The 17,221-nt window shown below is 36.4% G+C and overlaps 1 protein-coding gene across 1 annotated transcript in view; it reads left to right on the top strand.

Annotated features, from left to right (window-relative positions):
- Positions 1 to 51: 51 nt before the first annotated feature.
- LOC134753545 (uncharacterized) overlaps positions 52 to 17,221 on the top strand; it is a 59,423-nt gene continuing 42,253 nt past the window's right edge. The window contains exons 1-9 of the mRNA XM_063689455.1: positions 52 to 2,561; positions 3,399 to 3,661; positions 4,261 to 4,347; positions 6,294 to 6,405; positions 7,453 to 7,572; positions 8,812 to 8,987; positions 11,698 to 11,775; positions 14,659 to 14,749; positions 16,125 to 16,327. Of these exons, the coding sequence (XP_063545525.1) occupies positions 251 to 2,561; positions 3,399 to 3,661; positions 4,261 to 4,347; positions 6,294 to 6,405; positions 7,453 to 7,572; positions 8,812 to 8,987; positions 11,698 to 11,775; positions 14,659 to 14,749; positions 16,125 to 16,327 (3,441 nt within the window). The 5' untranslated portion in view covers positions 52 to 250. The remainder of the gene's footprint in view (positions 2,562 to 3,398; positions 3,662 to 4,260; positions 4,348 to 6,293; positions 6,406 to 7,452; positions 7,573 to 8,811; positions 8,988 to 11,697; positions 11,776 to 14,658; positions 14,750 to 16,124; positions 16,328 to 17,221) is intronic.

Genomic DNA, 17,221 nt, shown 5'->3' with positions numbered 1-17,221 from the left:
AGTTATGAAATGTCATACAAATTCATTGCTGTTTATGCCGTTTCTTTTCTAATGGCCGATAGCCCTTTTCCATGCCTTTATTATACAAAAATAGATCAGAAATGTGGTAAATTTAACAACTAGTTACTCCACAATAGAGTTGTCCATGAATTTTACATAACTGTGTCGCCTAAATGTGTACAGAAACAGTGTGTGAAACAACAGTGCAACACGGTGAATTCAAGTAAATAACATTGTCTCATTTTTCAACATGAGTGCAAGCGGCGAGGGTACAGAAAACCTCAATAAAGAGGGAGAAACTCCAACCGCTACTGTTTCCGAAGGTAAAAGTCCTACAAAAGACGATATTGACGGCTGCAGTTTAAAAGATGTCGATCCAAAGCCACTTGTAGCACCAGCTACTAAAGGCGATAGTTTAGAAGACGCCGCTTTAATAGAAGCTCTTATTGAGAAAAAACTCCCTACCGACAAAGAGAAAGGCTTAGATGTAGACAGTGAATTAGATTTTGAACTGAAATGGGATGATGATGCAGACCTTAATGAAAATCAGGATATTGATGATGTAGGCCTTGATAGTGCAGGCAAAGAACTAGAAGGCCAGGAAACAGCTATAGACAAAGATATAGACAAAGAAGCTGACAGTGCTTTTACGTCTACAGAGCAGAATCTTGACACTTTGGGGAAAGTGACGGGAAATACTTTTACATCTATAGAAAAAGATCTAGATAGTCTGGACAGAGATACAGATAGCGCATCTACGTCTATAGAAAAAGATGTTGATAAAGAAACTGAAGGCATTCTAAGCTCTATTGATAAACACCTTGATATTGTTGGCAAAGAAGTTGAACATTCGGTAATATCAGAAGAAAAGAGTGATGATAATATTGACAGTGTAACTGATGAAAGACCTGACCCAAGCACTGTCCGCAATATTGATTCGGATGTGAATATTAAAGCCATGGATGTTGGTGAAGAATCTCAAAAAGGAATTGACAATGTAACCGAGATTATCCCCACAAGCTCATGTGCAGACCTTTTAAATAAAGAAGTGACTGTTGCGGATAATAAAACTTTTAACATAGACACTAATGTTACACCAGTAGACATGGAAACCAGAACATCCCCTGTTGAATCTGAGGCTAATTCCTTGGATGAACAGCTTGTCTATTCTGATGCAGAAGGTGATGTTGATGATAAAGATTTATTGGATGAAATTGATGCAACTGACATTAGTAATGATAAATTAGAACATACTGAAACCCCCATCTCATCTGATCTTTTGACCAGTCAAAAAGATGAAATTGATGCATCTGACAATAGTAACGATAAATTAGAACATACTGCAACACCCATCTCATCTGATCTTTTGACTAGTCAGAAAGATGAAATAGTTGCATCTGACAGTAGTAACGATAAATTAGAACATACTGAAACACCCATCTCATCTGATCTTTTGACCAGTCAGAAAGATGAAATTGATCCATCTGACAATAGTAACGATAAATTAGAACATACTGAAACACCCATCTCATCTGATCTATTGACCAGTCCGAAAGATGAAATTGATGCATCTGACAGTAGTAACGATAAATTAGAACATACTGAAACAGCCATGTCATCTGATCTTTTGACCAGTCAGAAAGATGACAAAGAAACTGCTGAAAAAGATGAAAATGAGATGGAAGTTGATGCTGACTTGACAATAACACAAATGACACAAAAATCTGATCTAAATCACACAATTTCATCAGTCACTGACACGAATACATCATCATATGATATCAATAAAGACCATGGATTAGACAGACCTGATGTTATGATTGATATTCCTACACAAGAATTGATTGATACTTTTGATGATGCTGATGAAACATTTGATAATACCGAGGGCAAAAAAGATGACCAATCTGTCAGTAATATTATTGATAAACTTGATATTATTGGAACCACAGCAGATAATACTGAAAATTTTACAGAACCTAAAGCAATTGAAGATTTAATCATACCAGAAAAGAAAATTTCTGATGAAACTAATGTTGATAAATTATTGACAGGTGAAAAATATAATTTCAATAATAAATTAGCATGTAATACTGCTGAAACAGAAAGTATGGATATTGACACCAATGATACTAAAGAAACAGAAAAACTAGAATTAGAAACTACTGGTCTAGAAACAAACAAACCTAATGAAGAACATGTTACTGCACTAGAAGAAAAAGTAACTCATGCTGATATTATATTAGAAGCAAATTCAGAACAACTAAAGGTACAGCAAGATGCATCTTTGATTAACGAAGGAAAATCAAATGAAGAACACAAAGAATCTTCTGATAATTTAGAACTTAAAAATGTTGATGATACAGTAACTAAAGATGTTGAGGAAACACAACCATCAACTTCTAAGTATCATCAAGAATCGTCAGATGAGGACCAGGAAGCCACTGACAGTCTTGGGCTGCTGGCAGAGTCATCAAGGGTTATGGATGATGAAGATGAACAGGAGCAGGAGCCGGAACCTGAGGATGATGATGATGATGAAGACTTTGATCAGGATGATGGTAAGGACATTACATAAAAAATATCTATTGTTGTTGCAGAAGTATTATTAAAGTTAAAGCTTTCTAAGCAAATCAAATAAGTATATGACAACTGGTCTGGCCTAGTGGGTAGTGACCCTGCCTGTGAAGCCGATGGTTCTGGGTTCGAAACCAGGTGAGGGCATTTATTTGTGTGATGAACACAAATATTTGTTCCTGAGTTATGAGTGTTTCCTATGTATATAAGTATGTATTTATCTATATAAGTATGTATATCGTCACCTAGCATCCATAGTTACAAGCTTTGCATAGTTTGAGGCTAGGTTGATCTGTGTAAGATTTCCCCTAATATTTATTTTGCAATTGCAAACATAATTATCTACTTCATTTCAGTATCAATTTGCTGCCCAAATAATTTTAATAAAATATATAGTGACAGACTACTTATCACAGCTTGGCCAGGCTGAATACACATTGACAGTTTTGGATGTCACGGTTAGTTTCACTAGACTCTGGTGGTTGGTTTCGTATTGTTTTCGGGAGCTCGAAAACAATACAAAAGGTAATTACGATTCATGGTTCATATCATGGATATAAGTCTAGTGAATACACGTTCTTAATACCGCCTACAAATTCTCTGCTACCGCCTACAAATTCTCTGCTTTGCCTGAAGGTTGACTGGTAGAGAATGCCTCATAGCATTAAGTCCGCCTTTTGTACGATTTTATTTTCTTTTGTGCAATAAAGATTAAATAAATAAATAAATTCTTTTAAAAAAATGTAAACATAAGCTTTACAAACACACTATAGGTATAATAAATGTTATAACAAATTAAAAACCAAATTGTAAAATTACAGAAAGTAATCAAATGATTGCTGAGCATTCAGAAGACTCAAGCGCTCAACAATCAGAAGCGGATGTCCCGAAAGAAACCATGGAAGTTGATGAATCAAATGACGCCCAAGCTGAAGAGTCCAATGACATGGCTGAAACGGATACCCAGGATGACTTACCAGACGCCGCAGAGACTCCTGATGATCATGATGATGAGTCGAGTGATGAGCTGGATATTCAGATAGGACAGGTTCTGAGTCAGAATGAGGTGGAAGATGCTATTGTGGTAAGTTTTTCTTAGCAAGTGAATTTGGAACTTAAGGTTCTAATCCTGACATGTACTAATTTCTTAGAATTTCAATGTAGCCCTTGATATTCTTTGTGATATTCATTTTGAAAATAATTAAAGTCAGTGGTTTCAACATGATTTTACTAAACTGATTGTATTACACCTGAATGATAATTATACACGCACATCCGATAATCATTCATGATATTGTCTTCGGTTACCGCGATAGTTACTCATGAAATAAAACTATGAAAACCCCTAACTAAACTATGTCACCCGTTGACCACGAACGCTGTAAAGAGTTCGAAACGTCGGGATGTATTATAAATTCAATATACGCGATATAATCCGTTTTCATAGTTTTATTTCATGAATCATTCATGACTTTTGTAAAAAATTTAAATCTCGCATTTTGGGAGAAAGCAAAAAGAATATGTAGCCTAAAACAGGTGTTTGTATTACTCAAGGTAAAGATACAAAACCAAAATACATATGTTTATTTTAAGCACTTGAATAACAACGAAGAATGCAATTCTTTTTTAATAGACATAGTTAATAAAAGGTCTGCCTCAATACACTCAATTTATTTTTCATAGGCCCCAGAAACTTTGGAAACAACGGATGTGGCACAGGAGGCAATAGAAGCCCTTCTTGAAGATGAAAAGGCTAAAGAAAGTACAGAAGTAAGTTTTATTATGTCTGTAAATAAACCTTGTAGCACCTTGTAACTTTAATATAAGATCTGTTTTCCCAGATACTAAAATCAAAGAGGGTATAATAAGATAGAGTGGTACTGTCATAGTAAATTTTGTAACCACTGTAAATTCACTGCCATCTATCGACATACTTTAAAACTAAAAATGAAGATTTATAAAAATACGTTAAAATGTATTTAAATATGGATAAATGATTGTTTTATTTGCATTAATTATTTTTATATGATTTTGACCCATAATTCTTTCACTGATATGCGTTAAAATTATAAATAACAAACGAAACCGTCAACGCCCTCTATACGATAGTAGGCCAAAACTAGTGGCGCCATCTGATCGAGAATCAAATTTTCGTGATTTTTCGAGGCACGTTTTTATCTATTACGGAGTTATATCTATCGTTGCTAAAATGGAAGCATAGAGAAATATAGTGCTAACTCCATACATCAGTTTTCTTACAAAAACGCGGGTTATTTTCGTAGTCGACATCTAGCGTCAAGTAGTGGCTGCTAGTTGACAATAGATGTCGCGACGAAAGAAAAGTCTAATGCTCAACAATGTTCAGCTAATATTATAACCGGATTAACAGGAACTCTATTTTCAACTTCTGCTTGTAATATTAGTTGTAAATTGTTTTAGCAACACATTTTTCGTCAGTCGCGACACTCGTGACATCTGATGTCAAGTAGCGGTACTGATAAGTCCACTACTTGACGCTAGATGTCGACTACGAAATAACCCGCGTTTTGGTAGGAAAACTGATGTATGGAGTTAACACTCTTTCCTTACTTATAATTTATTTATTTATTGAAAACACATTTACATGACATTACAGTGTAAAACTAATGCGCCATGAAAGTTAATTACATTTAAATTACAACTAGTACTATGGTATATTTACAACACTAAATTACTACAGTTGAGCACCTGTCATCCATCCTCTCACAAAACCTCAGACATTCACTGCACACAGCCGTCCATCGCCACGCAAACATATCGCAGTCAGTAGCTGATGTCAGGAGCGCATTCAATAGTGTGAGAGCACGAAGAAGTGGCTTATATCTCTATGATGGGAGTTAGACCATTTGGCTATGCAATCTTCCCAATCTGTCAGTTTTGTACAAATTCAAACAAATTGGGCAATAAATTGGCCCAATAAAACTGTCGTTTTTGTATCTGGGACATAAAAAAATTATCATTTTATTAAATTTATAATTACTTTAAATATCAAAATTAAATACAATTTATATAACTACAGCAATAAATTCCTACTTTCATTTTATTAATAACTAGCGACCCGCCCCGGCGTCGAACGGGTAGTTCAACTAACTTACACAAAACCTTTACAAATTATACATATAAACCTTCCTCTTGAATCACTCTATCTATTAAAAAAACCGTATCAAAATCCGTTACGTAGTTTTAAAGATAATAATGCACTCAGAATGTTGTTGGGGCTGCCCACATGGTGCAGTGCATCACTCATGTTCGCCGAGGCCCATACAGACGATTTTCACGCGGTTATGCGAAAGAAAATCGTCTCGATGATGGGCAGGCTTAGGGGCGGTACCAACAGCATTCTGGAGGTCATTATAGAGAGGACTGAGAATCCTATACTGGCGCATTGGATTCGCCAAGTTATAGGTTTTCGTAAATTTAGAAAATAGGTTATGTATATATAGTTGTAGTATTATGTACAAATTTAACATTAGTTCTTAAGTTATACTAACAAAATATGGATGTAAATCTGAAATAAATGTATTCAATTCAATTCAATATATAGGGACAGACAGCGGAAAGCGACTTTGTTTTATACTATGTAGTGAAACGTTGACATATGAGAATGAGAGATTTATTGATAAAGTTATGAATAATTTTACTAATATATTTATATTTTAATAATAAAATGTTGACAGGTACCACAAATACTTGCTATTACTACCGAAAAAGAAACTGTTGAGCCAGCAAAATCTAACAGTGAAAACGCAGCAAGCAGCAAGTTGAGGCAGCTCCTAATCAAGGATGGTGGTAAGAATGATTTCATTGTGATAATAATAAAAACCGGCCAAGTGCGAGTCGGACTCGCGCACCGAGGGTTCCGTACTTTTTAATATTCGTTGTTATTGCGGCTACAGAAATACATTATCTGTGAAAATTTCAACTGTCTAGCTATCACGGTTCATGAGATACAGCCCGGTGACAGACAGACGGACAGCGGAGTCTTAGTAATAGGGTCCCGTTTTTACCCTTTGGGTACGGAACCCTAATAAGCGAGCTGTTCTTTCAACTCAGAATCACTGGCATATTCAATCCTGATGATAAAAAAACATGTCCCAAAAATTTGTATAAAAATTGTACATTCCACTACGTCACGCACATACAAATGAAAAAAAGTTTCACACTATAACGTGACGTAATGAAATGGACATTTTGGGACATCTTTTTTTAATGGCAGGAAGGAGAATGCTGTCGATTCTGAGTATAATGAGCCGAAGAATGTCCCAGATTTGAAAGAATCAGGTTTTCAATATTTATTTTAGAAAACGTCCATTTTCCAAACCTTTTTAAAAAGGTACAGGAATAAAGGAAGTATCCATTTTGGGTAGATGTGACTCAGCAATTCTGGAAACTTTCCAATAAAACATCAGTAGCAAAATTAGTCCTTTTATTGCTCATCATCATCATCATCATCTCAGCCGATCGCGGAAGACGTCCACTGCTGGACAAAGTCCTCCCCCAAAGGATCTCCACAACGAACGGTCATTCGCTGCCCTCAACTAACGGTTTCCTGCTACTTTAACCAGATCGTCCGTCCATCTAGTCTGGGGCCTTCCCACGCTGCGTCTTCTGGTACGTGGTCGCCACTCGAGAACCTTTCTTCCCCATCGGCCATCGGTTCTGTGAGCAATGTGGCCCGCCCACTGCCACTTAATTATTCCTGCTCAAATTAAATTGTCTGAAGTTATTGGCTTTTCAGCGATAAGACCTATATTTCTGTGTTAGTATTTTTTGTTTTAAACCACAATTGAGAATATGTACTTACTCCCAGTCAAAAATAACTAAACATTGTTACAGAACCTTCTGCTGAACCGTCAGAACAGAAGAAGTCCCCAAGCAAGACAAAGAAGTTAGAAATATCAAAGCCTAAGAATGATATTAACATTGTTGAGCTGGAAGAAAGCTCCTCTGAAGACGGTAAGGGTGGGTGGAAATGGAAACATTATAAGCATGCATTATTTTCGAAAAGAAATCTGATATCTTCGCACTAAAGTTACAAACGCGAGCGCTTTGTACGTTACCTTTTATGTGATAACTGAACTACTGGACCAATTTTGATGACATTTGGCATGTAGGCCACCTAGAAAACTAGCCGATTTTGGCTTACCTATTTTAATAGTATTATAAACTGAAATACATCCACTACCCACCACAAATCCACCGGCGGCCGAGGCGGGAATCGAACCCTCGTCTTCAGCTTACGCGGCTAACGTCCTGACCACTAGACCCGTCCCAAATTCTCTGGTGTATGCTATATTTGAAAGGCTAGGCGCCTTTGACCAACTCTAAGAGCAAGCAGTACGTGCTTGCACCTCCTATACGAATTCTTTTATTTTAATAGTGTGCAGACGCCCGGACATTGGTGCGCTCAAAATATCTCTTTCTCGCTCTCACTTATAGATACGTCCTTAACGGACGTACGGCGGACCACCTTACACACAATCGAACGTGCGCCGGACCGCTCCAAGGTCGCGGTCTGGTGCGGCCGTCTGTAAACATTTTAAGACTGAAAACTTTTGTCCAGAAAGCGAAAATAAATGAAACTCGAATCCTACATGCCGCGGGCTTAGTAGTCCGATCCTAAAAAAAAATTGAAATACTGGTTATTATGACAGCAAAATAATTACAAATTCTGTGATAATTCCAGTAACTTGTCATGGTTCATTATTTATGAATGTAGTGGCAGTATTTGACAGCGCTGGTGGCCTAGCTGTAAGAGCGTGCGACTTTCAATCCGGAGGTCGCGGGTTCGAACCCCAGCTCGTACCAATGAGTTTTTCGGAACTTACGTACGAAATATCATTTGATATTTACCAGTCGCTTTTCGGTGAAGGAAAACATCGTGAGGAAACCGGACTAATCCCAATAAGGCCTAGTTTCCCCTCTGGGTTGGAAGGTCAGATGGCAGGCTTTCGTAAAAACTAGTGCATACGCCAATTCTTAGAATTAGTTGTCAAGCGGACCCCAGGCTCACATGAGCCGTGACAAAACGCCGGGATAACACGAGGAAGATGAGTGGCAGTATTTGACGATTCATAAATCGGCATAGATTTATAAGTTTTGCTGTGCCTTGTACTAACAATAATATGGATTTTTTATTCGAAATAAAAATATTGAATTGAATTGAATAAGGATATAGTGGATGTTTTGTTTTAGACATTCAAGTAGTGAAACAAGCGGAAACACCAGCATCACTGAACGATGTGACCTCGGTGACAATTCCATCTGAAGTGGAAGTTATGGTGACAGCTGCCGGAGAGACCTCAGACATTCAGGAGAAAGATGGGGAAGTGCGAGTGAGCGGGCTGCCTAAACCACAGCCACATAAACCTGTGAGTATATAATACTAGCTTTTGCCCGCGACTTCGTCTGCATGGACTTAGTAACAGCAGCTAAAGTAAGTATAGCACCCGGAAAAACTCTCATAGCAATAATTCAATTTGAGCATATTATGCACACAAATTAGCAGGCACTTCATTAATTATCTCAATTCCACCCCGCTTTTTACTTTCTTCAGGGATGATTTTCGGGATAAAAACTATCCTATGTCCTTCACAGGGACTCAACCTATTTCTATGCCAAATTTCATCTAAATCGATTCAGCGATTTAAGCGTGAAAAGGGAACACACAGACAGACAGACTTTCGCATTTATAATATTATAGTATGGATTGTCACCGGTTACTGCGATAGTTATCCATGAAATAAAACTATGAAAACCGATTATATCGCGTATATTGAATTTATAGTACATCCCGACGTTTCGAACCCCTTACAGCGTTCGTGGTCAACGAGTAACTACATACAAAAATAATGAAGTAAATAAACTATAAACTTTAAGCCTGGTTGTACATGCAAGCTACAACAACGTCGGGATGTATTATAAATTCAATATACGCGATATAATCCGTTTTCATAGTTTTATTTAACCTGTGAATACTTTACTAATATCAAAGATAGATATAACTCCGTAATAGATGGATACAGTCTAAGGAAAAAACGTGCCTCGAAAATCAAGAAAATTTGATTCTCGTTCAGAGGGCGCTACTAGTTTTGGCCTACAGTCGTATAGATGGCGTTGACCGTTTCGTTTGTTATTTAACCATTTTAACGCATATCAGTGAAAGAACATGGGTCAAAATCATAAAAATAATTAATGCAAATAAACAAAATCATTTATCTATATTTAAATACATTCTATCGTATTTTTATAAATCTTCATTTTTAGTTTTAAAGTGTGTCGACAGATGGCAGTGAATTTACTGGGGTTACAAAATTTACTATGACAGTACCGCTCTAGTATAAGTTACTCTATGCTAATATCTAATCAAGTAGTGAAAAAGGCAGAAACATCATCACCAAAGGATGGGACGTCAGTGACCATTCCATCTAAAGTGGAAATTAAGGGTCTCTATTGTTTCCCATAAAGTGTTAAGTCATAATGTATTGTTTGTCCACATTTTCGTTAGTCACAATTTGGTTTTTCTCAGAAACGCGTAACGATTGCCATTAAACAAACCTAACCTAACCTATCTATAGGATAACCAGAATCCTGAAAAGTTAACGGTTTCAGAATTATGACTAATTTTAATCTGACAATCATTACATGTGTCGTTTTCAAGCAAAAGGTATCACATTGTCGCTTGCCATAAGTACGCTCTGACAGGTTTTTCGTACAAGCCATGGAGACTATATAAAGGAGTCAAATCTCTATGTATGGAAAGTGTCCATCAAAAAACAGTAATTAGGCGGCGCCACCATACACCGAAATACTGCCAAAAACAACCTACGTAATTTGGTCGGGTTATTTGTTGCCTTATATGGTTCATGTTATACTCATGTCCCAGAGCCTAACTAGCGCCACCGGAGAGATTAGGAACTATTATTTAAAGCTGAAAGCGGTCACTTTTGCAACAATTCTGCCATAAGAGATTGCGATCCTTTCTATACCATCCATAGTACAAGCCATTTTCGTCCTTATGGTAAGCGACAATGTGTTACCTTTTGATTGAAAACGTGACACATAATGACTTTCAATAATTATGTCGAACAAAGGGATGCGAGTAAATTAATACTGGCAATGAGGATATAAGTAGATAGAGCGATACTGTCATAGTAAATTTCGTAACCGCTGTAAATTCACTGCCATCTATCGACATAGTTTAAAACTAAAAATAAAGATTTATAAAAATACGTTAAAATGTATTTAAATATGGATAAATGATTTTTTTATTTGCATTAATTATTTTTATATGATATCGACCCATGTTCTTTCATTGATATGCGTTAAAATTATAAATAACAAACGAAACCGGCAACGCCATCTATACGACTGTAGGCCAAAACTAGTGGCGCCCTCTGATCGAGAATCAAATTTTCGTGATTTTCGAGGCACGTTTTTTCCTTAGACTGTATCCATCTATTACGGAGTTATATCTATCTTTGATACTGGCCAAAGTGGCTTTTGAAACAATGCATCTTGCTTATGATTAACTACTACCTTTTGACGACCAGTCTGGCCTAGTGGGTAGTGACCCTGCCTGTGAAGCCGATGGTCCTGGGTTCGAATCCCGGTAAGGGCATTTATTTGTGTGATGAGCACAGATATTTGTTCCTGAGTCATGGGTGTTTTCTATGTATTTAAGTATTTATATATTATATCAAAGATAGATATAACTCCGTAATAGATGGATACAGTCTAAGGAAAAAACGTGCCTCGAAAATCAAGAAAATTTGATTCTCGTTCAGAGGGCGCTACTAGTTTTGGCCTACAGTCGTATAGATGGCGTTAACGGTTTCGTTTGTTATTTAACAGTTTTAACGCATATCAGTGAAAGAACATGGGTCAAAATCATAAAAATAATTAATGCAAATAAAGAAAATCATTTATCTATATGTAAATACATTCTATCGTATTTTTATGCTATGATTATATATATCGTTGTCTGAGTACCCATAACACAAGCCTCCTTGGGCTTACCGTGGGACTTAGTCAATGTAAGAATGTCCTATAATATTTATTTACCTAAAGGTTTGTTTTCAGACGAGACTGAACACCGACGAAATCTCCATCAAGACAGCTTCCACAACTGAGCCTTTAGTCATCCCCAAAACTACCGCGGTAAGACATATTGCGGTATTCAAATGAAGGCATGTTTACGAAAACAACATAACTACACTAGACATGATACATACATACATACATATAATCACGCCTATTTCCCGGAGGGGTAGGCAGAGACCACGGATTTCCACTTGCTACGATCCTGACATACCTCTTTCGCTTCCTTCACTTTCATAACATTCCTCATACACGCTCGCCGGTTTAGGGTGCTCTTGACCTGGCCTTTCTTTAGGATTTCCCCGATCTGATCAGAGAAAGTCCGCCGAGGTCTGCCCCTTCCAACTCCTGTTTCTACCTCTCCCATATACACTCTCTTTGTTAGCCTTCTTTCACTCATTCTTTCCACGTGTCCAAACCATCTCAACATACCTTTCTCAATTTTTGTCACTACTTCTTCGCTCAGTTCACACTTTTCCCTAATCACACTGTTCCTAATTCTATGACTTTACAGTAAACGAACATGACAGACATGAATTTACAGTAAACGAAAAAAACGAAAAAAACTAAATGTCTTCTTATATATTAGTTATTGGACATTTTTTTTTTTTTTTATTATAAACTGATCGGCGATTGGCCCTAGTCACACCTGATGGAAAGTGAAGACAGGGCCTAAGATGGAGCTCACCGGTTCAGTAACAGCCTATTCACTCTTGTTTTAAAGAGACCTAGGTCTTATTGATCAGGGAATGCAGATGGCGGGAGCGCATTCCATTCCTTAGCCGTCCGTACCAAAAAGGAGGAGGCAAAACGTTTCGACATAAACATTGTATAGGTGATTTTAGTAAGTGGCCAATAGTTCCGAAATATACGATTACACATTTCAAAGACTAGTATTTTTGAAAAAAAAAATTAAAAATAAGTTTGTCACTTATGGCTGTTTTTGTAAAATTTTGTTACTTATGTTCTTTTTGTGAAAAAATAAAACAAGTTTCCATAGAAATTATGTTTTGTTTCTATCAGAGAGGTACAGATTTTATCTTACTAAACTAGTGGATTTATTTTTGGGGACTGATTTTGGACAATTGGGGTCATTTTTGGACACTACCTTTTGCTCTACGTGTAGATCCTGCTTAGACGAATGCTATGATACCAAAAACTCAAATCGCAAAAAATGTTAGTTATGTGGTTTTTGTAAACATGCCTTCAAATAATTGCCATCCTTAATATATTGCACATAATACAAAATTAATGTACAAAATTCGTAACTTTATTATAAACCAGGTTTTGCCCGCGACTTTGTCTGCGTGGAGTTAGTAATTTGGGTAGCTTATTTTTTATCCCATTTGCTTTTTATCGATTCCCCATACAAACTCCCCCCCCCTTTTCACCCCCTTTAAGGATGACTTCTGGGATAAAAACTACCCTATGTCCTTCTCCAGGACTCAAACTATCTCTGTACCAAATTTCAACTAAATCGGTTTAGTGGTTTAAAAATTAAAATTAAAAAGCTTTTATTTCGGATTACATATTACAATTAAAATTAAAAATTAAATTAATATTAAACTTAAAATTAACCTGAAGTTTAAGCGTGAAGAGGTAACAGACAGACAGACAATAATATCTTCAGAAATTATAACATTTAACATTTTCCTGAAATGTATAGTTTCACCGTAATAAAAAAAAATACAATGGGCCGTTTTGCGTCTAACTTAGGTTATTTCTACTAAACGGCTAAATGAATTAAAATTATTTTTAACTAACAATAATGTTTTAACAGATGACGGTATTTCCACCGCGATACAACCGGCCGACGATTTGTTTTATTAACAATATCATCTAAACTACCATCTGACAAAGTAAGAAATGGGATATGATGACTGAAAAGATAAAAAAGAATAAGAATAGAATAAGAATATTAGTATGGATCACGTTTTATTGTAACGCCTCGCTCTAAATGTGCTGTATTCCTCAATTAGCTCCATGCATGAATTTATTTTTATTTTTGGATTCATAATTTATATCGTTGGAACACCGGAAATGATAAAAATACTTTTGTAAACCTTAACATTATTTTATTTAAAAAAAATTAAAATGTTGAAAATTTTTGAGCGGTTGACGCTCATAATTTTTGGCGCGAATTCGACAGAGCGTGATGACGTCACACGTTGGGCGGCCCAACTGACGTTTGCTACTAATGACACTAATCTGTCGAACGCGTGACGTCACGTGGCGTTTCGAGCGTTTCGCTCACTAGCTTTTCGCGGGCAAATTTTTGTACTTTTTATTTATAATTTTAAGTAATTAAATGGTAATTTAAAAACGGAAATGCATTTGTAACATGATATAACGGTAACAAACATCCGAATAAAACATATTTCGTTCAAATATAAACTTCATGCATGAGGCTAATTGCTTGGAACGAAGTATCCGTTACCATTATCTGTCACACTAACGGGGGCTTTATCTCTTTATGTGGCTCGTGGGTAATAGACAGATTTAGGTTATAGCAGGCGTGGCTCACTCCGCGATTCCGTCGCGTCGCTACAAGTACACACGGCCCACACCAATTCTGGTGTCTAGCCATAGTAGTTGCCGCGTACCACTACGGAACGGACGCCTGCTCGCGCTTGCGCCACCTAGCGATCATATTTGTCGTAATAGACGCGTTTTGTTAGAGAGTGAATCTTCTGTACCTATATAGTACTATTATTTATGGTGCACAATAAAGAATATTTACTTACTTACTTATTCTGTGGTTATAGTTGGTCTCACCTGTTCCCGAAGATAAGAACAGTTCACCAATCAAAACTTAGAAACCAGAACATAAGATTAAACTTTTGGTTTTCTGTTATTTGAAGGTCCTGGTTTTTTTATCTGTCCAAGACTTTTGAGACCTTGCAAAATAGCGGCAACCTTTTCTCTATTTAATTTACTTTTCAGGCTCCCAAAGCATCGGAATCCAAGGCTTCAATTGACCTCGGCCTGGAGATATTCAGTCTCGATTCAGACGACGAAGAAACAGCAGTTAGGAGTGAGTAACACACATCCTTATACTTCCTTAACTTTCCTTAACGCAATTATTCATAAAAATTGCTACCACATGGCACTGCCTATGTCATGGACAGAGTTACCAAGCAATAAATTTTTCTCTAAGTTAAAAACCTTTCTATTAACTGAATGTTTTTACAAACTCGATGATTTTTTTCTCAGAACAGAACAAAATCGATCGCTTGACATGTAAATTATAATGTATATTGACATGAATTGTAATGTAAACTATACTAATATTGAATTGACTCTGTCTTTGGAATGTAATTTATCTGGCTATTATATATATATTACTATTGTATTTTAGGAATAAGTCTATTGTATACCCTAAACCGGTTGATTGTGACACTTACTATTATAAGATACTATTGTAACATCTGTATACTGACATGCACAATCTGACAATAAATGATTACTTACTTACATAAATGCTCATCATTAAAAAGAAAAGAGAATAAAAGATTCAAAAGAGATTGTAAAATCCTACTTGATTAAATAAAATTCTATTCTATTCTATTAATGTTTTAGTTCGTTCGTTTTCCGCATATTTCACTGTCATTCATTTTAATTGGTTAGAAAAAAACTGTAATGGTTGAATTAAGATTTCGTATACCAAACTGTAATTGGGTAGGTAATATTCATGTATAGGCTCCCAACTCAACTATAATATTCATTTCGAAACGGTTTAGTCAAATATAATGAATTTGACCAATCATGTGGCGCCGCGGTCCAGTGGAAAAGACACCAACGCACGACTATTTCATGTCATGAGTAATACCTATTCATATATATTATATTATGCACGCGTTGATGTCTTTTGCACTACTGAGATACTTACCCAATTTTCTTTAATTATTTAGGTTTTACAGTAGAAAACGTATTATTTTAGATGATTCGTAGAAAAAGTATTGTATACAACAGTGATATAGTCAAGCTTTTCAATCTCGTGCCTTCATTAGGTACTCGACTGAAATGCTCTCTATTATTTATTTATTTTAAACTTTAATTATTGCACATCAAAAAAAAAGTACAAAAGTCGGATCACGGTTGTATAAATACTATTTAACCATTATGCTTTTTAAGATTTTATGAATAAGGCAATAAATGCCCATTGAATCCCTCCTAAATGTGAACTTATATAAATGACAATGAAAATTCAATCCTAAATTGAGAACCTCAAATTCGTTTTAATAACAAAACTTCAGTGAGACACGACATATTAATATATTAATAACCGGTCACTCACGTATTTTAAGTCGAAAAACTCTCGACATGTTTCACACCGTTCCGTGTTTTAGCACCCGAATTAAGATCCAGGGGTTAAGAGAGCTTATTTTAATTTATATTTACTTTAACAGGCAAACGCAAAAGCAAGCTAACCGCCATAGAGCTAGACAAAGCCCGCCAAACCAACAAGTGTATCAACGTGAATTGCACAAGTGACGGATCCGTACCGCTAGTACCGGCGTCTATATCAGCTGCTATATATTACGCAGCGAACCAGCAACGTGGTGGAGGCCTATGTCTATACTGTGCGAAGCGTTTCGAAGAGAGAAGCGAGGTATGTCTATTTATAAGTTTGTGTCGGTGCTTACGTGTCGGTTCCGTATTGGCTTCGTATAATCAAACCAACAATTGCGTGCGTCAATTGCACAAGTGACGGATCGGACGGATTTTTTAGCCACCGTGAACCAGCAAAGAGGGCTTTGTTTATACTTTGCGAAGCGTTATGAAGAGACGAGTGAGGTATGTATATTTAAATATTATAGTTAGTGTGTCAGTGTTTCCGTGCTGATTCAGTGCTGTCTCAGACAAAACAATATTGCACAAGCGACGGATCCGTACCGCTGGTTCCGGCGTCAGTATCAGCTGCCATATACTCGTATTACGCAACGAACCAGCAAAGAGGTGGTGGGCTCTGCTTGTATTGTGCGAAGCGTTTTGAAGAGAGAAGCGAGGTATGTATATTATTTATTTATTTAAACTGCACAAAATACACAATTTTTTTTTTACAAATGGTGGACTTAATGCCTAAAGGCATTGTCTACTAGTTAACCATAGGGCTAAACAGAGATTTAATAAAAATGGTGCCAGAAGAAAAGTAAAGGAATTCAATAATTTGTTAATAATTTAGACCTTTTTGTAAATTAAATACCTAATTATGTATGTTGGGGAAATATCCCATGATATTACTGCAATGTTCTGCCACCAGTGCAGCACTAGCCTTTTTAGTAAACCATAGAGTAACTTATACATACTGTGCCTTTAAAAGTTTTTTGACAAGTTTTCAGAGATAATAAAATGTGACATTGATGCATCAAGGCGGTTTGTTTACAGGGGATCGGGAAACGCGAATCCGAAAGCTCGCTATCTACCTCTTTATCGCTCGAATATGCAAGAGTTGCAAATTGCAATGTACCTATGTATGTATGTACGGGTCAAATCTTGCAAGTTA

The sequence above is a fragment of the Cydia strobilella genome, chromosome 27, assembly GCF_947568885.1.
Source record: "Cydia strobilella chromosome 27, ilCydStro3.1, whole genome shotgun sequence".
In the NCBI taxonomy this organism is placed as follows: domain Eukaryota; kingdom Metazoa; phylum Arthropoda; class Insecta; order Lepidoptera; family Tortricidae; genus Cydia; species Cydia strobilella.
The sequence above is the reverse complement of the archived record's forward strand: the minus strand, read 5'-3'. Positions and strand labels throughout refer to the sequence as shown.